Source organism: Haemaphysalis longicornis, unplaced genomic scaffold, assembly GCF_048455015.1.
Source record: "Haemaphysalis longicornis isolate Haplotype H1 unplaced genomic scaffold, Haemaphysalis longicornis Haplotype H1 scaffold_4, whole genome shotgun sequence".
In the NCBI taxonomy this organism is placed as follows: domain Eukaryota; kingdom Metazoa; phylum Arthropoda; class Arachnida; order Ixodida; family Ixodidae; genus Haemaphysalis; species Haemaphysalis longicornis.
In genome coordinates, this window is record NW_027526361.1 from 96,156,917 (window position 1) to 96,181,229 (window position 24,313).

The following is a 24,313-nucleotide window of genomic DNA, read 5'->3' on the forward strand; positions in this document are numbered from 1 at the left end:
GTTTTATTTATGCTACGTCGGGAAAACAGTCAACTTTTTAAAGCGGAGCTGTCAAAGCTTGAGCTTGGTCCGGTGGAGTTAGCAAAAAGACACCAAGAAAAAGATAATCCGGTGAGAGGCGCCCGGCACGAGCTTCGCGCAGCTACGTAGGCGGAGCCAAGCCTCGGCTAGTTATGATGTCACTTCGCCTCGTTAATTGCTCCGTAACGAGCTCATCGTTTAGACTCTCGCGAAACATGGGTTGGCCAAAGAAGTATGTGACTCCCGAGGAAGAAGAAGCGCGACGCGAACGCCGTTATGTAGCTTCTTGAGGACATATGAGACAGCTACGATCGAACTCCGAGTATCGCGCCGAAGCCGCCGCGCCTAAAACAGCAGCGAAGAGCGAAAAATCCGGAGTACGGCGCTCGTGATGTGGAGTACAAGCGGCACTGGCGGTTTACCTAACTTTTCCCTGAGATCCGCTGTCAGTGCGGAGAACCGACCGAACAGCCTTGTAAAATACGGCAAAACTTGGCCTCACCCCTCAACACTTAGGCTAGCATTTAGCAAGAACATCACAAAACCTAACAAAACTTTGCAAAGCCTAGTAAAACCAACCGATACTCTGCGAAACCGAAAGAAGTTAGGTCGACCCCCAGCTCCACCGTGCAAGCTGCGCCAATTTCTTTTCTAGACTGCAAAGGCACTTTTAAGTCAGGAAAGGTTAATAATTATATTATTTGAGGGCGATTTGAGGACAATTAAGCTTCGCCTTTGAGCGTGGGACATGATCCCGTTATCTTAATCGACGATACAGAAGGCTGAGGTGCGCCCGGCGCAGATTCCCGGCAGCGTATCCATCACTTTGTATCAAGAGCGAACGCCCGCTTCGGTAATACGGCACAGCCACTGGGCACAGCCGGCACAGCCACGCGCCGGGCAGCAGCGGTCGAAGTCGGCGACGCCAAGTTCGTCACGCCACGTTGCTACGAAGAGCGACCCTTTTATACTTCAATGCGTACAGCGTAGCGCGCCGCACGGCACAGCCCTGACGCATGCGAAAAGACGGTTTCCTGCATGACATGAAACAGCGAGCTAATCGCAGCCTGCGGTGGCTCAGTGTCGAGGCGCGGGCGCGATCACGCAGGTGTCACCAGAGCGAAATGCAGCATGCCGCACCTCGCACGGGCTCCCGCCGGGACGCGCCGACATTCGCCAGCTACGTACCTCACCAAGGGGGCGGACTGTGTAAAGTGCTGCAGTTTCGCTGACGTAATGTCGCCGTGACACGCGTCTACGTTACGTTGGTCTGGTTGGACTGTAAAGACCCCTCTCCCTATAGCTCTGACACCATCGTACCGCCTAGCGGCGTCAGCGCGGGGTGAAAACTTTGCGCTCCTGTTCTCACGCCCTCTGTTCTTACGACCCTTGGGTACCTGTGGATGCCCTCACGCTCAAGGTTTTTTTTCTCACAGTAAGCGCCGCCGACAACGCCGGATTTTCTGTGCCGCGGGGCCCTTAACTGTCCGCGTAAACATGCAGCACGTTTATGTGACGTAGTAGAAACCATTGTAAATTTTCGTACCTTTTCTACGATGCACGTACCGTGCACAACTCTCCCTCGGCAACCTTCTACACCTTTTAACCCTATCGGGTTCTTCAGTGACGGAAAAGGAGCAGGGAATGTTAAGTCCAGCAAAGCCAGACAGAAGTCTACGTAGTGCCAAATATTAGCCCCGTATTTTTTTATTTGTGAAGCAATCGCTACACTTTTCACACTGCGCTTATTTTGTGGGTCTAACACTGGAAGCAACAGCTTTCCGACTTCGGGACGCCACTAGTCTTTCATTCCAGTATTCATGCCAACTCAGGGGGGTAAAGCGAGCTCCGAGACCGTACGAATCGTGGGCGCAAGCTTTTCTTTCCTCCATGGTGGGCGCTGACATGATACAATTCTCATGGTTGCCAGATCAATTTCATTCAGTCCTTTAAACAGTTGTTCCGTAATTATTTAACTAAAACAAACAACTGAAGCAAAATAATTACAAATAATTACCTAAGTAATTAAACTAGCTCTATAAAAAACTTTTAGTGTACTTGAGCTTTAATTAGCGAACAACGAGTAAGTGCGTAGTTCAGTTTTGGTTTCGATTTTCGTTAAGTGTGCTAGGAAGGGGCGAGGCCCTTGCGCCTGACTTGCGAAGTGTGTGTGCAGTCTCCAGCTCAGATCTGCGTGCGTGCAAAACGTGTACAACTGGTACAACTCGGATGCACGCGCTGAGCAAGTGCCTTCCCGGGCGCTCGCGAGGCTGTCATTCGTTTCTTCACGTTAAGCACCCTATCTATTGCCCCTGCACTCACGCCGGGACCGCGATTCCGATCTGACCTTGACTACCGCAAGTTCACTACAGGCTATACGGAGTGGCAGCGATCGTTCCCGTTGGAAGAGAAATAAAAGGAGCTTTTATAATCGTTCCGTTCCAGTAGTTTTATCCATGGAACTTCTTACAGCTCCCCGTGCTTCGATCTTTTGCGCAAATGTTCGTAAAGGTAGAACGAAAAAAATAGGTAACGAAATGCGGTTTCTTTTTAAATAAGTCACAATAAGACAATAAGTCAATGTTCTCTCCCCGCGCGCTCTGTGCAGCAAATTACTGCCCATTCAGTCCCGCAAGCTTTCCCTTTGAAGTGGTGGAAAGCAGCTAGAGCTTGACGAATACAGACAGAAACGAAAACGGGACACGCCGTTGACTGTATTTCGCATACTCCTTTGGCATGCATTCTTCCACTCCGTCGGCCTGCGATCGACCGCGCTCTTCCGTTCCTGTGCTTCAAAGGGCCGCAACTCACCGGCAATATCAGCGTTGGCCCATGCGATAACGTTTTTTTTTTTCTTGGTGTCAATAAAGGCTCCACATTCAGCTAAAGTCACAGTTCACTTTACTTCGTTTGAGAAGCATTGAGCGACGCGCAAAATGTCACAGAATGGCAAATAAAGCGGCACAGCGCAAAAATGCTCGGAGATCATGACGGAGATTCATTTTTCTGTGCGCCCCAGTACGGATCAGCTGATTCCTTGGCGTCCTCGCGCATGCGATTAGTCGCATTCGAGCTTGCGCGCAAGTGTTGTGTGAGCGTTGCCACATCTTGCTCAAATAGTCTCAGTACATATAAGTCACCCGCTGAACCGAGAACACGTCGGTTACCTACCCACAGGAGATAAACCTACGCAATGCTGTCGATCATAGAGATAATATACTGAGCTGTCGATGCCGCCTGCCAGGGGGGTAAAGCGAGCTCCGAGACCGTACAAATCGTGGGCGCTGACATGATACAATTCCCATGGTTGCTAGATCAATTGTATTCAGTTTTGTAAAAAGTTGTTCGTTAATAATTTAACTAAAACAAAGAACTGAAGCAAAATACTTACAAATATTTGCTTCAGTAATTAAAACTAGCTCTACAAAAAACTTTTAGTGTAATTAAGCTGTAATTAGCGAACAAAAAGTAAGTGCGTAGCTCAGTTTTGGTTTTGATTTTATTTAAGTGTGCTAGGAAGTGGCGAGGCGAGTGCCTCCCCAGGCGCTTGCGAGGCCGTCATTCGTTTCTTCACGTTAAGCACCCTCCTATTGCGCCTGAACTGACGCCGGAACAGCGATTCCGATCTGACCTTGACTACCGCAAGTTTACAACAGGCTACGGAGTGGCAGCCAGCGATCGTTCCCGTTGGAAGAGAAATAAACGGAACTTTTATAATCGTTCGGTTACAATTGTTTTATTCATGGAACTTCTTGCACCTCTCCGTGCTTCGAACTTCCGCGCAAACGTTCGTGAAGGTAGAACGGGAAAATAGGTAACGAAATGCGGTTTCTTTTTTAATCAATCAGAATAAGTCAACAAGTCAATGTTCTCTCCTCGCGCGCTCTGTGCGGCAAATTACTGCCCATTCGATACTGCCCATTCAGTCCCGCAAGCTTTCCCTATGAAGTGGGGGAAAGCAGCTAGAACTTGACGAATACAGACGGAAAGGAAAACGGGACAGGCCGCTGACTATATTTCGCATACTCCCTTGGCATGCATTCTGCCACTCCGTTGGCCTGCGATCGACCGCGCTCTTTCGTTCCTGTGCTTCAAAGGGCCTCAACTCACCGGCAATATCAGCGTTGGCACATGCGATAACGTTTTTTCTTTTTTTGTGTGTCAATAAAGGTTTTACATTCAGCTACAAAGCCACAGTTCTTCACTTCACTTCGTTTGAAAAGCATTGAGCGACTCGCAAAATGTTACAGAATGGCAAACAAAGGAGCACAGCGCGAAAATGCACGGAGATCATGACGGAGATTCATTTTTTCTGTGCGCCCCAGTACGGATCAGCTGATTCCTTGACGTCCTCGCGCATGTGATCAGTCGCATTCTAGCTTGCGCGCAAGTGTTGTATGAGCGTTGCCACATCTTGCTCAAATAGTCTCAGTACATATACGTCACACGCTAAACCGAGAACACGTCGGTTACCTACCCACAGGAGATAAACTACGCAATGCTGTCGACGCCGCCTACACAAACTCCGCCTGGCCAGCGTTCCGCCATGTTACAATTATTCCCGACATGCTTCGCTAGCCGGACGCGGAAACGCCACAGTAGCACGTTGCCAGATTACAACCCATCGCTTTCGCCGTTTTTAGTAAGCAAAAGCTCAGCTGGCAACCTTCAAATCGTTGTATCATGTCTGCCGCTATGTGTCGTACGGTTCCAATGCATTGGCTCAGCGGCGCGCTTTCCCTCTAGAGTATATTATCTCTATGCCGCCTGCACAAAATCCGCCTGGCCAGCGGTCCGCCATGTTACAATTAATCCCGGCATGCTTCGCTAAACGGACGCGGAAACGACACAGTAGCACGTTGCCAGATTACAACCCATCACTTTCGCCGTTTTTAGTAACCAAAAGCTCAGCTGGCAACCTTCAAATCGTTGTATTATGTCTGCCACTGTGTGTCGTACGGTTCCAATGCATTGGCTCAGCGGCGCGCTTTCCCTCTAGAGTCAGTATATTATCTCTATGTGCCAACTAAACCTTTTCTTTCCTCCATGTATACACCATTTTCCCACATTTTCCTTTCTAGAGGTGGGCGCCGCCATTTGCTTTTTCTGACCGGACGCTAGCGCCGTCTATACGAACGCAGAAACCGCTCCGTTCTTTCCGTGCGTCTATTCGGTGCCCGTGCATTCGGTGCCCGTGCAGAAACCGCTCCGTTCTTTCCGTGCGTCTATTCGGTGCCCGTGCATTACCGAGTGAACCGTAGTGGTTTGGCGTTAAGTTAGCGGTTGCAGTGTGTGTGTGTGTGTGTGCGTGTGCGTGCGCGTGTGCGTGTGTGTATGCGTGTGTGCGTGCGTGCGTGTTCGTGCGTGTGTGTGTGCGTGTGTGTGTGTGCGTGTGCGTGCGCGTGTGCGTGTGTGTATGCGTGTGTGCGTGCGTGCGTGTTCGTGCGTGTGTGTGTGCGTGCGTGCGTGTGCGTGCGTGTGCGTGTGTGTGCGTGTGTGTGTGTGTGTGTGTGTGTGTGTGTGTGTGTGTGTGTGTGTGTGTGTGTGTGTGTGTGTGTGTGTGTGTGTGTGTGTGTGTGTGTGTGTGTGTGTGTGTGTGCGTGTGTGTGCGTGTGTGTGTGTGTGTGTGTGTGTGTGTGTGTGTGTGTGTGCGTGTGTGTGCGTGTGTGTGTGTGTGTGTGTGTGTGTGTGTGTGTGTGTGTGTGTGTGTGTGTGTGTGTGTGTGTGTGTGTGTGTGTGTGTGTGTGTGTGTGTGTGTGTGTGTGTGTGTGTGTGTGTGTGTGTGCTGTTTTCATCACTTGCGGACGGAGTTTAGGTCCTAATTCACTGCCAGAGCGGAAGATGCCGACCCCGGCTGTTGCGAGCAGCAGTAGCACTGGTAATGGTAGTGGTGCCGGTAGTGCTCCGCAGTTCCGCGATGCAACGCTACCGGTATGGCACCGACTGACATAAAAATCGATATTGGGGAGTAAACACGTACTTTCAATGCCACCATGCCTGTTATGTTCACCGATCAGTCATGTCTACGGAAGCGCGGACGTGGAATGCTGAGCGCGCACAGCGTTTGGGTCATGCATGCTGACCCGCGCTCGCGACGGACTTTCGACGAGGCGATTACCAAGCTGTTGAAACTGCAATACAATATAATCTTTCTGAACTGGACTTATGACGGTTACAAACAAAAAGAAATTACCTGGGCGGAAACTACTATTCGAAGGTTGTGCTCATGATTGGCCTAACTCTGCGCAGCGCATGTGCCCCGTCGCGCGAAGCCCATCTTTGTGGATCCTCTGCTTGCACCAAAAATGCTTTACGCGATCAGCAGTGGCTGTTTTGTATTTGTAGTAGTTTAGATACCGTGACAACGCCAAAGTATGCGATTTTTTTTCCTTTAACCTCGTTGTGTACAGGTTGGGCTATTTTCCGAATAAAGTGTTCACACATCTCTAGCTGCGTTTCCACATTGTGCTGCCTGCTTACCCTGTTATCGACCAGCACTGTACGATGGAGAAAGTTATCCTTTCATATCATTTGGCAGTGTAATGCGTTTGCCTGGAAAGAAGTATAATCATAGCGCCGTGATTTTAAAAATTATATTGGATGGAAAGGGCATTAATGCCAATCGGCTATAATGACCCAACAATACGTTATTTTAAATTGATTACAAGGAACCAGAAGTTATGGTAATGTTGTATTGCATCGGCGCACGTTAAAGATGCCCAAAAGGTCAAAATTAATCCGGAGCCCTCCACTACGGCGCGCCTCATCGCGTGAAAGGTGGGCGTGTTAAACCCCATAATCAATCAGGTAATCAATCAATGTTGTATTGTGAAGGATAAGGTTACTTCTAACATTTTAGGGGGTTCCGTTTTATCGCCCGTGTCGCAGGTTTGCGTGTGATAAATGGATTTTGTTCCGTTTGCTTGCCGTCCAAACAGTGCACCGAAGAGATTCGAGAGTTGGTCGTTGGTATACAAAATCTTTGGGGTTTATCAACAGCGTCCACCTATGTCTCAACTCGGTGTCCGTAAGGAAGCGATGCAGCAAAAACCTGTCGTAACCGCACTGCATTTTCTCCAGGCAGTATAGTGCAGATGTGTGCTGGAGCCGACTTTTCATCGCTTTCTCTAGTTGTTCCCTAATCCACTACCGCACAGTGCTGACCAAGCGACGTTTGCGCCTAGAACGGCATCGCAGCATAGGCTAAAACACTTGACAGTTCTGCAAAAACACTACCACACGGTGAGAAACACACCTGTACTACGCAGCGGAGCACAACGCGCCGAGCGATGTTAACAGCATACTGCCTACAGCGCGCAGAGGCAACGCTGGTCCGCCGGAAGCGGAGGGCGCGTGCGCGCCGCGAGAGAACTGGTTTGCGAGTATTTTCCTTCTTTCCCGACTGCTTATAGAAAATGGTGTATATCTCTCTGATCTTGCCTATTTTGATCGGTCGGATCGACTAGCAAATGGTGGGCTGTGCTGGTGTGTCCCGTGTCACGTGGTTCGATATGCGGAAGCACTCAAATCGAAGCCGCAATCACGAAAGTGAGAATGAGCGGCTAGATTTAATATTTTTGCCCGGTTAGTCAACAAAGAAACGTACTATACCATTCATTACTCTTCCTGCATCATTCATTTCGTCCATTACTACACGTCACAGTCTCTTTTATTTTGTGCCAGCCAGTCATTGGCAGTTGTCTATGCAATTTTTTAACAGCGGATGTGTTGTACGTCGAGCCTTTTCGTCCGTCTGCTGAAGGTCGTGCGTCACGCATCGTGAGGAGAAGGTAACCAGACCAACCGATAGAGGCAGCAGTCATCTCGCACGGTGGGTTCCTCTCCCCCTCGCTAGGAGAGGGAGAGGGCAGGGAGCCTCCCGCCGCTGACGTTTAACTGCCGACTGCTCGGCGTGAACAGTAGAATTTGCGCGGCGACGGCGCTGCCGTTCTAGGGCCAGCGCCCGTTGACGTTCTAGCCGACACAAGAGAACCATATAGCTCCGCCATTTCAGCAGGTTTCATATTGGGTGAAACTGGGCTTAATTTTTGTCCAGCTGTATTCTCATTTGTCTCCGATTAGAAGGTTTCCATCACATGTAGGCGCACAAGAACTACTACGCCCCCTTCCTCTCGCAGGCCACACCACAGCGCACACCACCGCGAGCGGCGGCACTCGGCTGCCGACAGCGACCTGCAGCCAGGCCAGAAGGCCATCGAGGCTCTGCGCAACTGGAATCCCTCGGTGCGCGGCGGAACGCCCGTGTCGCACCACACGCTCAGCGGCGGCGACATGCCGCCAGTACGGGGTCAGCACGTTTGGTGCATCCTCGTCGCCTGCATAGGCTCGTGCGCCGCCGGCACGACGCTGGGCTACGCGTCCGGGGCCATGCCTCACATCGAGCGCGAGCCCTGGTACGGCCTCCAACGAACCCCGCCGGAGAATCACTGGTTCGCCGACTTCCTGCTCCTTGCTGCGGTGCCGGGCGCTCTGACGGGCGGTAAGAAGGCCTCGGCACTTGTTAAGGCGGAAGTCTCACATGTCTCTTTGGAGGGTGGCCTTGATTGACCTTGGCTTCGACAGGCCAGCAGTGTAGGGGTATGATTGTCATCAAAGCTAGTAATTTATTTGTCACTGATAGCAAGGATTAGACATGTGTATTAAGGTGAATTAGGATTAACGCACACCAAGATAGGTCGAGATGGACTAAGATGTATTGAGATGAATTATTAAGGGATTGACAGCTATTATTGGTTAGTACTGTGCGGCTAAGATGTGATTAGGGTGGATTGCGGCGGTATTGCGGCGGATTAAGATAAAAAAGAATGAATTAAGGGCGGTGACATAGCGGGCCAGGTGTGTCGACGGGTGAACTTGTATATAAAAGGTACCCTGCGCAACAGTATGCCAAGATTTCGCATTCAAAGCACGTCTCCTGAGAATTTTTTTTTTTATAGCGGAAGCGTTCAAGGCATCTTAAACGCGGCGCTGAGCGATGTAGTGGTTGTCCTGATGTCGCCACAAAACAGCACCTGCAGAGAGAGCAGTACCAGGCGGTGAGGTGGACGCTTCGTGCGAGGTGGCGTATACGTGCCTCGCGGAGTGTCCCGTGGCGCGACGCAAGCGGTAGGGGTGGAAAGCCCCGACTCCTGTCAGACCACCGTCCCCGCGTGCTGGTGAAGCCAAACAAGTGGCCACTGGGGACACCGAGTGGACCGCAGCACCCCTCAAGGCGACGCTCGCTTAGAAGATGTTCAATCAGTAAATTTGTTTGGCCGAGTTCGTGTGTACTTAGATTGGTTTATGAGCCCTCCAGAAAAACAATGAATATCTCGCCAAAATATTCTAAGTACATTTATTCAGATAAATTTTCTCGTTTGACAAGGGCTACAACCGAAGTACGAGGAGATTTGTACTGAGGCTAGAAGCAGGGACGTAGCCAGGGAGGGTGTTTCGGTGTCAGAACACCCCCGACATTTGTGCATGCAAAAAATGACACTGTTTGGGGGCGGTTTCTCTTTTTATTTTTTTACTTTCCCGGTGGCGAAAAATACATGACCTGGCTACGCCACTGGCTAGAAGGGAGCGGCAAACAGTCACATCTAAACAAAAGCTTAAACAGAACCTATCTCCTATAACTATCCGCCATGGCGGCTCAGTTGATAAGGAGTTGTGCTTCTGAGCCCAAAGACCGGGTGCGATTCCCCGCCGCGGCGGCCGCTTCTCTGGTGAGGCGAAAAACGAAAACGACCGTGTGTCGAGATTTCGGGGCACGTTAAAGATCCCCAGGTGGTCAAAATTAATCCGGAGCCCTCCACTACAGCGCGCCTCAGTGCCTGTGAAGCCCCGACGCGTTTTAAACTCATAAATAAATCAAATCTCGTACAACTGTCGATGTGACGCGATCTGCATTCTTCCTTGTTCCTTGTGCGACAGATTGGGGTCAACGAATAGAATTCGCTCACAAGTCTTCCTTCCTTGCGCGCCCTGTCCAGACTTTCATTCCTTCTTCCCTCCCGTTTCTTCCATCTGGTTCCTGCCCCAACAATTCGGACGTGCCTCGCAGTGTGAAGCTCAAATTTGCGAAGCTCAAATCCTTTTTTGTGAAGCTCAAATTTGCGCCCTACCATGGGTGTACGGCTAGCCAGATACACCAACAGGCAAAAAACTGGGTGATCGTAATCGCATCGCAAACTCAAGGCATGCTCATAGAAATTTCCAATGTGGTGACGTGGTGATACCCTAGGGCAATACTGTAGGGTTGGAGGTCCTGTCGGCTTTCGCCATCACGCCTCCCCGAAGCAATGACGTGGGATGCCGTTAGTGTTTACCTCAAATCTTCGACATGGTCAATTCAATAATAAAAAATTGTAGCATCGCAATAATCGCCAACCAGCCAGAGTATACAAAGATCACACGACAAAAGTGGTAGGAATAGGTGACCAGTTAAAAGCGCAAAGGCTCATGCGTACAAGTCTGCTCCCGCGAGTCTCGCCACTTCCGGTTCGCGAGCTCTTCTGGCCTCCCGTACATCGGCGGCTTTTACGCGATCGTGTGCTTGTTGTTTATCTGTTTCCACGGAAGAAAAAACAACGCTCATGCATCGCGCATTCAATGAATAACAACGATAAATCCTACTAGGGGCTCCTCTGAAAGTTAAGCACTCTGTGACAAATAAAGAACACGCACACACGCGCGTGAAAGCCGCCGGCGTGCGGGAGGCCAGGCGAAATCTGGAACCGGAAGTGGCAGGAGCAGATGACGTACCCATGAGCCTTTGCGTTTTTAAAGGTCACCTGTAGCGTACGAAGTACCACAACTGCGTGCAGTCAAATGCATACACACATGAGCTGTGTGAAGTCAGGCCTGGCCGAAGTGTTGTGGAAACTCGGGAAATAATACGTAACCTAATCTACCTTTAAAACTCTGCGCGTAATTTCGAAGCGAGGTCTACCTTTACCAATTAAAAGAATCGCCTGAAAATTCTGCGAAGTAGGCCACGCAGCTAGACTCATGTGTGCAGAATATAAAATATGTCATTGTCACCATGATTTTCTGACAACGTGGCATTAACGCTGGAAGAAGCATTAAATTGGGCTCGTGTTAGATTTGAACATGGGTCACCAGAGCAGCAGCCAAGTACTGCCTGACTGAATAAACTTTATAGAGGAATAGCAAAAGGAGGGAATTAAGTAGGTTATAGAGGGGAGTGGAATTCATGGGTGGAATCCTAGATCCAGGGCCCCAGTGGCTAGTGCACCTGTCTTCGCTCTCTCCAGCAGGTTGCGTTGGTCCTGTAGAGATGTGCTTGCCAGGGCTGCGTCCCATGTATCCAATATAGTAGGCTGTGTTGGGGTGTTGCTGGCGCCTGTTCCCCTTATAATTGGGCAGAACCATGTGGCGTGGAACAGCTTGGCTGTCTCGCCGCATTTCATACAGCATTCGTCAAGGTTCCGATTGTGGTGTCGCAGCATCTTGGACAATCTGGATTTGTGTATGTACGTATTGGTCTGGATTTTTCGCAGAATTTGCGCTTCCGAGGCCGTGAGGTCTTTGTGTGGATGTGGAAATTGAACCCTCAGCAGCCGGGCTATGCTTAGAGTTTCACCATAGGTGGCTGCTGTGTAAGGACGCGTGGTGGTCCCGTCGGCTGCGTGGTATATGAGTGCACACGCAGCCGCATTGGCCACCTCATTCCCTTCCAGGCCTTCATGTCCCGGGGTCCATGTGACATTGTGGAATTTTCCCACTTTTTGTGACAGTATGCATGTGAGCTTTTTGAGTATTCTGCCAGCGGTGATTGCTCGTTCCGCATCTTGGGAATTCATTACGACGTTAAGTCTCTTTTGCTGTTTTCCCCAGCCGAATAGCCAAAAGAATTGCCCCCACTTCGGCTTGTTTGACTGTGGCGTTTCTCTGGGAGAAACGCCACAGGAAAAACGTTTCCCTGGCGGAGTAACGTGAAAATTTGAGCTAGTTGGTACTCCATTGAACGAAAGTTTACAGTGCTAAAAAAGAACGAACGATGAAAGTGATGACACAGACAAGCGCTACTACAAACTGATATTTATTTCGGAAAACGCACATGTAAATATTGACGCATATGGTGATCTGTGCGGACAAGCCTAGAAAACGACAGGCATGGCACGTAATAAAAAATACACTCTATTAGGAAACAACAGCAAAACGAAAGTGAGGGGCGCGATTTAGGAGGTGGACACCACCGCGGGGAACAGATAACCTAGTTCCATGGGTGAAAGAAAAGGTTAGGAGAGGCCCTGACCAGAAATTCTTAGTAAGAATACTAGAGAGGAAACTGCGCCCTGTAAGCCATGTCGTCGTGGGGTTTATGGGAGGACGCCCGCTTTTGGCTTGGGCTTGGCATGACAATTGAATTCTTAAGCGGTTTTGGGGATTTGCTTTCTTCAGTATGCATTAACACGTCTACGAGCTACTAGAAAGCCAAATTCTCCCTCTTCTCTGGTAGCCGTGTTCGGTGAAACAGCAGGCAGTGCGTGATCGCGCCTGACTTTGGTATGCCGTAGTTAAAGGACGTATGACTGAGCGGGTAATATGCCGCCGCGAAATATGTAGCTGACGAAAAAAAAAACGTACTTCGATGAAGACAATAATAGACATATACGGGCGCCTGTATCCGTCCTATCATGTCATCGTCCACAACTGTTAAACGCCACTTTTTTTTTTTATTCAAGTATAAACCAACTCCCTCAGCAGCAAGTTTTGTTAAACTGTAGCTGACGGTCGGTGCCCGGTTCACCACGAAGGCGACGTTGTCATGGGCACGCTCAAAAAACTTTACAAACTCTTCAAACAACTTATTATTTGAAATTATAAAATTAAGAAAATAAGAGTCTCTAATGAGTTACCCCCCCCCCCCCCCCCCCAAATGTTAACATTGTTCGTGACTACAACCTTGGCCTGCGGAATAGCAGGCACAACCGTTCCTGCAAAAATACGCTTTACTTTCTGTTCCCTTAGCTTTAAAACAGCCTGTGTTATTTTCCACTTATATAAAAACACACCATTCTTTCACACTCTGCTCGAATATCGCTCAAGCGTTTAAATCCAAGCCAGTGATGAAATTAAGGCGAGCGCATGACGTAAAGGCGGCCCATGACGGCACAGACGGCCTTGATGTGAGCCGCTTAGACGCTAGCGCCAGATTCCTCTCTAGTGTATATAGTAAGAAGCTTTATGGCCCTGACGTCACGTTTGTGAAGCCGCACCCGCCATGTTGATGAGCCCACTGATGGCAGCACTCTTTCCCATTCTACTCTGCTGTTTCCGGTTTGATAACAGCTTCGTGGTATACGGGCGCGGTTCCCAAAAATTGGGCCCATCTCCCCGCGAGGGGGACTCGAGTAAATGCGTCGCATAGGGGGTGGGTGTATTGCGTTAACGTTTAGTGTTTGGGGAGTTGGTGGTAGTGAATGCGTTGTATACCAGCAGCTTCTTGACGTAGTTTGAATGAGTCAAGGATATAAGGCGCGTTCGTAGCCTCCCATCCTGTGTCGGCTTTGTGGCGCAGTGGGTAGAGCACCATGTACATTGCGTTCCGCCCGCAGGGTCGAGGGATCGAAACCAGGCGCCGGATAGTATTTTTTTTAATATAGTGTAGGGGGAGGGGTGCGGACTACGACTACGGACGTCAACGCGGGTGATATCGTGAGTTACTGAAATGCTCTGTATTTAAAAGCGAAAGCAGACGACGGGAGCAGTGTTTCGGTCCGTACAGCACACCGGTCTTTGTGCACTACATCTCAGCTGCGATGAATTTCACTTCACGTGAATAAGTGGCTGCAGTGGTTTGCAAATGCATCACTGTTGCCGCAGCTGCCAACGCGCGCCTTCTCACTGGCAGACCGATAAGTATCGAAAACCACTGCGCGGGATCGACGAGATGTCGCCGCAAGAGAACGGCAACTATGCTCACCGACGACGCCACTTATTAACCATAGGATGTTGCCTTCGAAGGAACATTACACAACAAGGAGAACGGAAGTAGAAGAAACGCGGCAAAATCAGCTGTAGTGCACAGATTGCAGACGACGACAACGCCGTTTCTCCAGCTTTGCGAGGCAGCCACAGTCAAAGCGCCGCAAAAAATTGTCCGTCGCATGTAGCCAGATTTAGCCGCCGCCGTCGTAAAAAACTAGGTAACACTGTCTGTGGGCTCATTAAAACTGACGTCACTTCGTCCACACATTTTTCAATACATTGGGATGCTATGGGCCTCTCCTGAGTATTCTTTCCTCCATGCCTAGTTCTTTTTCAGATAGGCTGAGGGACGTCATACCGACGCCTGCGAAACCAAGATGTCCCATTCGGCCGCTTCTACAATTTCTTTCGTCAACTCATTGTTGCTCCTAAAAATAACCGCGCACTCGTTTTAACAAGGGCCCAAACCTTACAAATGACATAACCCCTACAGTGGGCGCTCAAGTGTCCGGTGTGGCCGCACTGTACATTCCAAAAGGGTTCACAGTAAGCGGACGTTGAAGTCTGGCCGACGTACTATTTGTAGCGTAAGCTACATTGGCCGAGGCTGTTCAGTTTCGCGTGTGCCGTCAAGGGCCGTTCTGCGCAAGCGCGAAGAGCAGTGGATAGGTTTGGATGGGATTGGATTGGCTTGGATTAAATTGTATTGTGTTGGATTGAAATCCAATCCAATTGGAGTACGGGTGTGTAGAGTATTGGGTCTGCACATTCGCCGGTCTGCGCATTCCAGAAGAGTGACGTCATAGCCGCGGCAGACGCACTGGCGCCGGCGCGTGCCTAGCTGTGCGCCTCTGTTGCGCAGTAGCCAAGTCTGACACTGCGCCCGCGCCGCTTGATAGCCGTTTCGCGTGGCTCCTGGAGAGCCGTGCTGCATATACGCGAGGAGCTGTGACTGGAATGGACTTAATTGGATTGGATTAGACTGGATTGGAAATCATTTTAGCAGCAGTAAGCATGCTAATCAGCTAATCCCAGACAACCAGGAAACCTAAGAATAACCAGCTGAACCTTAGCTCACGCTACGTATATCCTGGCATAGCCGAGCTAAGCCACTGCTAATCTTTTTCCGCAAGAGAGCGGAATAACGTATACAAAGTTGTCAGCACAAGGCACAAACTTATTTTTATGTCTTATCAGCAGCCTTTTTTCCCCTCTGTTTCCCCTATTTGCTTAAGCCTGTGAGACAGCTGGTGGATATAACGGACCACGCCACCTTTCCGGCCTTCTTCCCACCTTCAGCACGGCCGTCATGAAAGGCACACCTGAGGTCATTTAGAAGTTAATTGGTGACCCAGGCAGTCATTGCCTCGGGTCGCCCACCTATGGTCCACCTGACCACCAGAACTATTGCCGCACCTGTGGGAGAAAGAGTTCCTCAGCGCGTTGGTGAGGCAAACTTTGACAACGCCAAGCTTTACTTCCTTAGAGTGGCCCGAAGAATACTGAAGCAGCGGCTTCTTCAGTGGCCTGTTGCTTCAACGCAGCAATAGACCACCGAAAACAGGCTTTAGATTCCAGCTAAAGATGTTATTAGCACATTTTTCATTCGTATTTCCTTGCTATGAGGGAAGTTCGCGGCGTATGAAGTGTTTCAAAACCCGTGATTCCGCCTGTGTTTTTCGCTCCTGGACGTATAGGTTTCCTGACAGAAATTGCGGGCAGTCGCAAGGTGCTGCTCCTGTCCGCGTTCGGCCTGGTGGGAAGCTGGCTGAGCCTGCTGTTCAGCCACAACACGACGGCCCTGTTCAGCGCGCGCCTCATGGCCGGTGTCTTCCTGGGCTCTGTGTCGAGCTGCGTGGGCGTCTTGGTGGCCGAGATCTGCCCCAGCAACGAGCGCACCTTCTTCCTCGGGCTCGTAGAGGTAGGCGCTTTATCCCCGCGCTTACTTCCTTACGCCATACTGTCCCGGTGATCGCTGTCAGAACTGACACAGGAAACTCGGTAATGTCGCGTCAGCGCGGGTGCCCTAAACCCGTGCAGCGTGTAGCTGTGGTCAGTGCACGGCGCATGCGTCTGCAAAGGACGTCGAGCGGCAACGCATCAGTTCCGGGCAGGGTCACGATAGCAACGGCCAATGTGAGCCGGGCGGCGGGGAATGAACACTCCCGCCTTGTGAATCCACTCTGTGCGCGTTGTGACGGATTGCTGTAGCCTTGTATGCAGTTAAAAGGCACCACGGGGAGTTTAAAAGCCATACTACATTGTCGAGTCATTGCCATGGGCCCCAAATTCACTGCGTGCTGCGAATCATGTGGAACGAATGCGTTGTTCGGATTGAGTCTATTCAAACTAATCATTCTCTGCTCGTTTGTCGCAAGAGAAAGGCCATGACATTTTCAATTCATCCTCCTAAATTCCTTATGAAGTCTTTTCGACCTCTCTCTCTCTCTCTCTCTCTCTCTCTCTCTCTCTATATATATATATATATATATATATATATATATATATATATCTACCTACCTACCTACCTACCTACCTACCTACCTACCTACCTATCTATCTATCTATCTATCTATCTATCTGTCTGTCTGTCTGTCTGTCTGTCTGTCTGTCTGTATGTCTGTCTATCTATCTATCTATCTATCTATCTATCTATCTATCTATCTATCTATCTATCTATCTATCTATCTATCTATCTATCTATCTATCTATTGTAACGTTCCCTTTATTGGGTCGAGTTCACTAAGTAGACAAACAACAGTCCGGTTCCCCTCCTTTTTCCTCCTCCTCTACTTCCTCCTCCTCTGGGTGCTGCCCGGCTCCTCGTCGACCTCTTCCTCTTCCTGTTACACAGGCCGCCACCCTGTTGTCAACCCTCCTGGGTTGATACGGCACTACGTTGCACATAGACGCAGCTTCTACGATGTTATTAGGTCCCTTGTAGCATATGTACTTCAAAATTCCTTGTTCGCGAGCAGTCTTCAGAACCATGTAGGGCCCTGAGAAAGGAGCCTTTGAACCCTGCAAGCCTTTCCGGACAAGGACATAATCCCCAACGTCAATTTTCGGAACCTTGCCCGTGTGAAGACGGTCGTAACGCTCCTTCATTGCGGTCCGGTACCTTTCATTTTCTCTCTCGGACCGTTCTTGTTCACGGAGTACTATTGAATCGGTAATCCCTAGGAGGTGATCGGCATGCAGCCACTCAGATTTCCCATGATATACAAAGTATGGACTACATCCTAAAGCTTCTGTGTGCGAGTGGTTGTGGTGTGCAACAGCGGCTTCTAGAGCACATTTCCAGCCCCCTTTGAAATCTGGATAGAGCGAAATGAACTGCTTGATGTGACGTATAGCTCTCTCAGCTAACCCGTTGGCTCCAGGGTGGTACGGCGCTGAGAAACACATCTTCACATTGCGCTGGAGAGCCCAATTCTTCAACTGCTCGCTCCGAAAGGCTGGTCCGTTGTCGACCACAATTGTTTTGGTGTCCTTAAACATATCCCGGTTCAAGAGAGAGATGACGCTCCTTGCATCTTCCTTTCCGGCTTTACACGCGACCATTCGCGTGCGCTCATCAATTGCCAGTAGGAACGCTTGCGTGCTGCCTCTTCTCTCGCCTTTTTTTCTGAGCTCCGCGAAACCAAGGTGGATCGTTGCGAATGGGTCTTTGGAATGTTCTGCGATGATCATTGCACTACCTCTGGGTTTTAACTTGGCCTTGCAGATTTGACACTGGTGACAGGTCCGTACGTATTCAGAGATGTCTTGCTTCATGGTTTTCCAATGAAATCTTTGCTTGATTTTCCGGTATGTGCGCCAAAATCCGTCTAGTCCGCCAGAGTGTGGTGAATCATGGTAAAGAGCCAAGATTTTCGGTACACTAGTCTTCGGTACCTGTAAACGACCATCTTTCAGCGACATCGCCTCTGTGCCGTCCCATAAGAGCGCGCTCACGTGGTGATCATCACATGGGGCAGGTATGTGGAGTCGTGACATGGCATCGGCGTCCGGTAGTTTGTCACCTGGTCTGTGAGCAATGTCAAATGCGAACTGCGGCAGTTCACTGACCCACCCGGCCAGCCGCCCTTTTGGATGGGACAAATTCAGTATATAGGTCAAGGCTTGATTTTCTGAATAATCTGAAGCGTCGGCCCTCCAGGTACGTTAGGAAGTAACGTAGCGCCATCACTATAGTTGGTGACAGCTTAACTCTGCAGCGGCTTTTCAAGATCAAAGGGATTTTGTGTTCATCCGCAACCAATGGCGTCTCGCCGTTTGTGTGACGCCTGCGACGTACGTTTGAAAGGAGAACTATTTCCAATATGGCCGCGCTCGCTTCCCCACCGCTGCTGCGCTGTCGAGCGACAACGAGGTTGCCGAGAACCAACAGCTCTGTAGACGATTTGTGTTACGAATGTGCTGTAGTGCATCAAGAAGCCGCTTTACCTGTCCCGTGTGTGTCTTGCCGCGTCGTGGTTTGTACGTACGTGAGGAAATCGTGGTGGCACTGGTGGGCTGTTTTGCGTACTCGGAACGTCGTCAACGAACTCGATCTGAGAACGGCAAAGCGTCGAAGCTGCATCTGTTGCTGGTGTGATTGTGGAAATTGTGTCGGTGTAACGCAACCTTTGTGAAGAAATAATGCGGTTTGCTTTCGTCTACGGCAGTAGCGGTGACAAGTTGCAAGCGTGTTCGTTTGTTGCTGTGAGCGTAGGCTGCGCCCGATGTTGAGCGCAGGCCTACGTGGTGTCCGTACGGCCCGACGCGGATCGTGCAAACGTGTGCGGCGTGTTTTTTGGCCGGATACGGCCGCTCGTACAGCCGAACACGTTATTAAGACGATTGCCAAATCTTACAATGTAAGGTATCTTTCCTTGCCGATTCGCGCATTGCTTTAGCCTGCCGGGGTACGAACGGAGCAGCGGTGTGGCGTTTTTTTCCCCCTGGCGTAAACAAGTATGATTAAACCATTATTGCAGAACTCGCGAAGAAGTCAACGTTCGTGCACAATTATCCGAGACTGGGTTGGGTAGCTTTAAGAAAATCGGTATGAACCTGCCTTCCTGCGAGAGACGGGTGCCTATGGCGTTCTGTTTGTGCCAATGGGCACATTATCGAACATACAAAAGTATGAACGAGTGCGAGTATTGCTGAGGTAATCAAATGTGGTTGCGTTTCGTTTCTTGACTGTCATTGGTTGGTCGTAATCATCAGTAGCATTTTTGAAAGGGCTAAATAAACATCGAAACTGTATGATTGGTGGATTTTAAACCACGCCGTTGAAGGAAGCCGGAAATGTGTGGCCCCGCAACATGGCCACGTAGTTTTTTTTATACATTACCAAAACTACACACGCGCGCAGCTTTTTATTATGCCTGCTAAGCTTATGGTGCGTATGTTCCCTTCGCTACACTAAGTAGCATCAGAGAAACTGACTATGCATGTACTGAGGCTGCGTATTTCGTGTGCAGTGTGGAATTTCTCATAAGTGTCGTGAGCTGTTAAAGTTGTTTTGAAATAGCTGAATGCGTTTAGTAGGAATGAACCAATAGTTTATCTTCCCTTTATTTTCATGCAGTTTGTGTGATGGGCTTTATGAGTTATAAAAATTTGTCTATTGCAGCTGTGTTTCATAGTGATGGCTGTAGTTTAACGATTGCATTTTGGTGCTTGTGCAGTTTAAGTTTCAACAAAGGGGTTACAGTGTATTGGCAGACATTCAGATTTCCAGTGTCTCTCTCATGATAGACTGTATTATAGAGTGGAGGACATGTTTGAGCGTCTTATCATGGAGCATACTTTAATTTAGATTCAACACCGCTTCCCACTTTTAGATGTTTTTATTGTTCCAGCAACTGCCTTCATACAGTGACTGAAGGTGGTTTAGGTTGAAGAGCTGCAGTAATAATTGCTAACACTTGTGTATCAGGTAGAAATGAGGTATGTCACCTCTTCAGAATGCTATGTTCATACTTTTCGAGCATGCACTGTTGATTCTGGTTATACAGCTGCAAGAATAATGGAAAGCAGTGATGCGGCATATCAAAATGGTTCAACTTCAGGCCTCCAGAGTGTCATGTCGCTGCTTTCTGTGCGCACTGTTGCTTCCGGCTGGTTCAGACGCAGTAAAAATTGTAAAAACTTACTCAGCAGGTCGCAACGATTTTACGTCACTTCTTCAAGACGCTATGTAACTCCTTTGCAAGGTTGAACTGTTCCTTCTGACTAGAAAGCTATGGTAAGAAGTGAAAGCTCTAATAAAATACGTTGGAATGTGTTTATGCCAGGCCTTCAAGCTGTGATGTCGCTGCTTTTTATGCACACATTGTAGCTTCTAGCCATGAAGTTGTGGTGAGGGTTGAAGACACTAACATAGTACGTTAGAATAAATTCATGCCACACTTTCAGGCTATGAAATCGCTGCTTCTCTCGCACACACATTGTAGTTTCTGGCCATGAAGTTGTGGTGAGAGTTGAAGATTCTTATGTAGTACGTTAGAATGAATTCATGCCACACCTTAACGCTGTGAAGTCACTGCTTTTCACGTACACACTGTTGCTTTTGGCTTTAAAGCTGCATTAGGCATTGAAAACACTGGTGCAGCAAATCAAAATGGATCCAATGTCAGGCTTTCAGGGTGCCACTTTGCTGCTGCTGGCTGGAAAGTGCAGTAAGAATAGAAAATGCTTGTGCAGTAGCCCATGACACCTTGACAAGGGGCAGTGAGAATTAAATATTTCTTCTCCCTGTTCCAGTTTGGTGCTCTGATTGGTTGCAGAAGTGGATAAAATGGAAATGCTTGCATGGAGATGTCGGCACATTTTTAAATAAGTCACTTAGATCTCACGTTCATACTAATATTATTGGACCTGTTGAGTGTGGTTGTCTAAATAGGTGCAGTAAGAATTGAATGCACTTGTATAGCTGTTCGTTCAAGTTTCGTATGGGGCAGTCAGTGTTCAACGTCACTGTTTGGTGTACATAGGGGAAGATTATTGGCTTCGGGAAGATTATCAGAAATTAAAATGCTTCCACAAAAGCTTGACATGACATGGCTGCAAAGCAACTACATGTTGAACCGAATATTTTCTTTATGCATGCTATTTCAAAAGCCTCATCAAGAATAAAAATATCTTCACGGTAGGCTGCTGCACATCAGTGTAAAGCCAATGAAAGTTGAATGTAGCACAACTTGGAAACGAACTTCGGACGGATGCATTTGTAGGTCACTTCGTTTTTTTCCATAAAAGCTCGCAACAGTAATTTTTTTAGGCGGCTGCTAGTGCTTAACGGTGTTTTTCTATCAAATTTCACCGTCAGTTGGGGTTCTCTGCGTTATCATTCCACTGTAAACTGCGCGGTGGTGATATGACACTAAAGAAACGCCGGCAGCTCTTTTATTACATCGCCGGGAAACACCTCGGAAATGGTCGCCTGGATTGAAAGCATGACACTGTATACTGTCAATCTAACCAACTGACGTAGAGCGTCTCGCCACTCGCGTGTCTCGTGAAGTAGAAATGATTAGTCTTGTAACGTTTCACATCCCGCAGTTCTCTGCTCGCGCCATACGGTGTTGTCGTCTCGTTTAAGCGGAATAAAATAACGCTTGTTTCTTCGCACCTACAGCTGATTTCGCAAGGCAGGACACCTTAAGGCCGACCTCCATGCAGCGAAATGTAGGCGAAAAGGCGGCGAACGTCGCCCGGCGGCGGCCGCTCCGCCGCCGGCGTCGAAAATACGGCTGTTCGTCGGCGATCTACGCGAGCTAGATGTCGAACGCGCGGCGGCGAACGCGACCGGAAGCGGCAAACTGCATTTTGAGGCCGCAGCCAATCACAGCCTCGTACTTCGTTGTACTTCCTGTCCTGTCTTCCATCGGCGGCGTTCGCCGGGTCACGTTGCATGGAGGTTGGGGTGGACGAAAACTGAGCGGCGCGTCAAACCACGGCGTCCGCCGCGCCAAGTTCGCCGAGAAACTTCGCTGCATGGAGGTCGGCCTTTATGCGGCATCGCGACCTCCACGGTTGCGTGCGTCGCCGCGATAGGTGTTTGCAGTGCGTCACTACGTTCGAAACAGTCGCATAGAACAATGCGTGGCCCGTTGATATCGCGGCCGATTTCTGAAAGACACCGATGAATTTTCGCCGCTGGTTTCCTTTTCACCCTGGGCTTACACAGTCCGTGCACTGCATCCAGCCATTGCGGCGACGAACCGCCCCTTTCTTCCACCCTGCGTTTACGACGCTTGATTTAGCGGTGATGATGGCTGTTGAAGATATTGTACCGACTACATTTCTTGACAATGACTGCACACGCGAAGTGAAGAAATAGTCGAACTGCGACGAGCCCGACAAAATATAACGACGACCATTATGTTGATTATGTTTTTCGAAGCAGACGACGGCTAAGCGACGTGCAGCGGTCGAAATTCGAACTATTCAGACCAAAAAAATTGTGGGCGCGCTGTTTATATGTTTATTTCTGTTGTCTAACAGTAAAACAATCACAAATAGCTTTGATTTAAGTATAAAATACACCGGGAATAGTTTCTATCAAGAATAACCTTTGTTTTAATGAGTAATTTTTTTTTCTCCTGAGCCAGTTTTCAATGAGGACGACTTTTTCTTTTTCCTGTGAAAATCATTCATTCTTCGGAATGAAACATATATAAACGACATCATAATCAGATGGTTATACTATCAGCCGCTCATATTAGTAGTCATTGGTATAAACAGCTGCAATATAACGAACTATTTTTTCTAACCGCGGAGAGTCAGCTAGCGGCCAAACAACGCTTGTGGGCGGAGCTGCGTTCTTACCCTGTCATCAACTATACCACCAGGGCCTCTTTTTCGGTAGTAGAATAATTAATCTCTGCCTTGGTAAATGTGTAAGAATAATAACCAATGGCCCTGAGCTGTCTTTTCGGTGATTCCTTGTAGTCTCTTTGGTACAAAATCCCCCCGGCTCCGTAATGTGATGCATCTGTAGTCAGTTCAAACGGTTTGGTGAAATCTGGGAGCGTCAACACTGGGTCCGACGATATTATCTTTGTAAGCGTCTGATATGCGCTGTCGCATTCCTTTGTCCATTCAAAGGGAACATCTTTCTGCGTCAATGCTGTGAGGCATTTCGACTTAGCGGCGTAATCCTTGATGAATGCCCTGAAGTGGCCAGCGAGTCCTAGAAAGACGCGTAGAGAATGCACGTCATGGGGTTTGCATAGCCGTAAAATTCGCTTGACGCATTCCCCTTTTGTGCTTTTCGTCTTGCCATCAAAAACTCTTCTCAGAAAAACAACAGAATTTTTAAAAACCTCTTTCTTCTTGAAATTAATCTTCAGTTTAGCTTTACTAAGCGCGTCTAGCACCTGTGAGAGATGTGAAATGTGCTCATCTCTGCTCCTGGAATAGATTATTATGTCGTCGACATACACTCCACAAAATTGTCCAGTGAACTCTTGTAGGATGGTTTCCATCATTTTCTGGAACCATGCTCCAGAATTCTTCCATCCGAAGTGGAGTCTGTTGCACTCATATGTACCAAAAGGAGTCACGAATGCAGTGAAGTGCTCGTATTCCTCCTGAAGTGTTACTTGCCAACACCCTTTGCACAGATCGATTCGAGAGAACCAAGAGCAACCGCCAGTTTCATTGATGATGTCGTCTATTCTTGGCATTGGGTACGGGAACAGGTCAGCCTGGCGATTCCCAAGCCTGTAGTCTGTGCACAGCCTATGTGTACCATAGTCCTTGAGAACCGTTGTGATAGGTAATGCTAATGTTGATACGGAAGGCCAGATGATACGACACTCCAGCAGACTTTGCAGTTCAGTTTTAGCCACTTCTTTCCTTCGTAGGACATGCCATATGGTTTTTTTCGTACAGCAGTAACATCGCGCAGTTGAAACGGCACTTCCATGACTGCTGCGGCTGGCGGATAAGTGCCTACACACAAAAGTTCGGGATATTGTGAACAGACGTTCTCGCTATTTGTGACCAGCCTGATGGACGGCTTTGTCTGCACGCATATCGTCTCAGTGGGATGGTCAACGAGCACCTCATCCTTCCAAGGTTGAGCCTCAATCTCTTCATGTCAGGACGGGCTAGGATGAAATTAAACTTCGCGTCGTCTATTAGTAATGCTTCTACGAGCACTTTACTTCCCTGGTACTCGACTTCGACGCGCGTCCATTTATCAAGCACCCTAGCAGTCCCATCGTAGCCATGTACCTGGACAACCCTACCAGGAAATATGTCATCTGGCGAGGCGAGTCCTGTACTCATGATGCTCACTGATGCTCCGGTGTCCACTAAAACGTTTTCT

General features: G+C 48.9%; 1 protein-coding gene across 1 annotated transcript in view; it reads left to right on the forward strand.

The window, feature by feature from the left end:
* Positions 1-24,313, forward strand: part of LOC144179859 (uncharacterized) — a 37,295-nt gene that overhangs the window by 2,029 nt on the left and 10,953 nt on the right. Inside the window, exons 2-3 of the mRNA XM_077708286.1 lie at positions 8,160-8,521; positions 15,678-15,901. Coding sequence (XP_077564412.1) covers positions 8,160-8,521; positions 15,678-15,901 — 586 coding nt within the window. The remainder of the gene's footprint in view (positions 1-8,159; positions 8,522-15,677; positions 15,902-24,313) is intronic.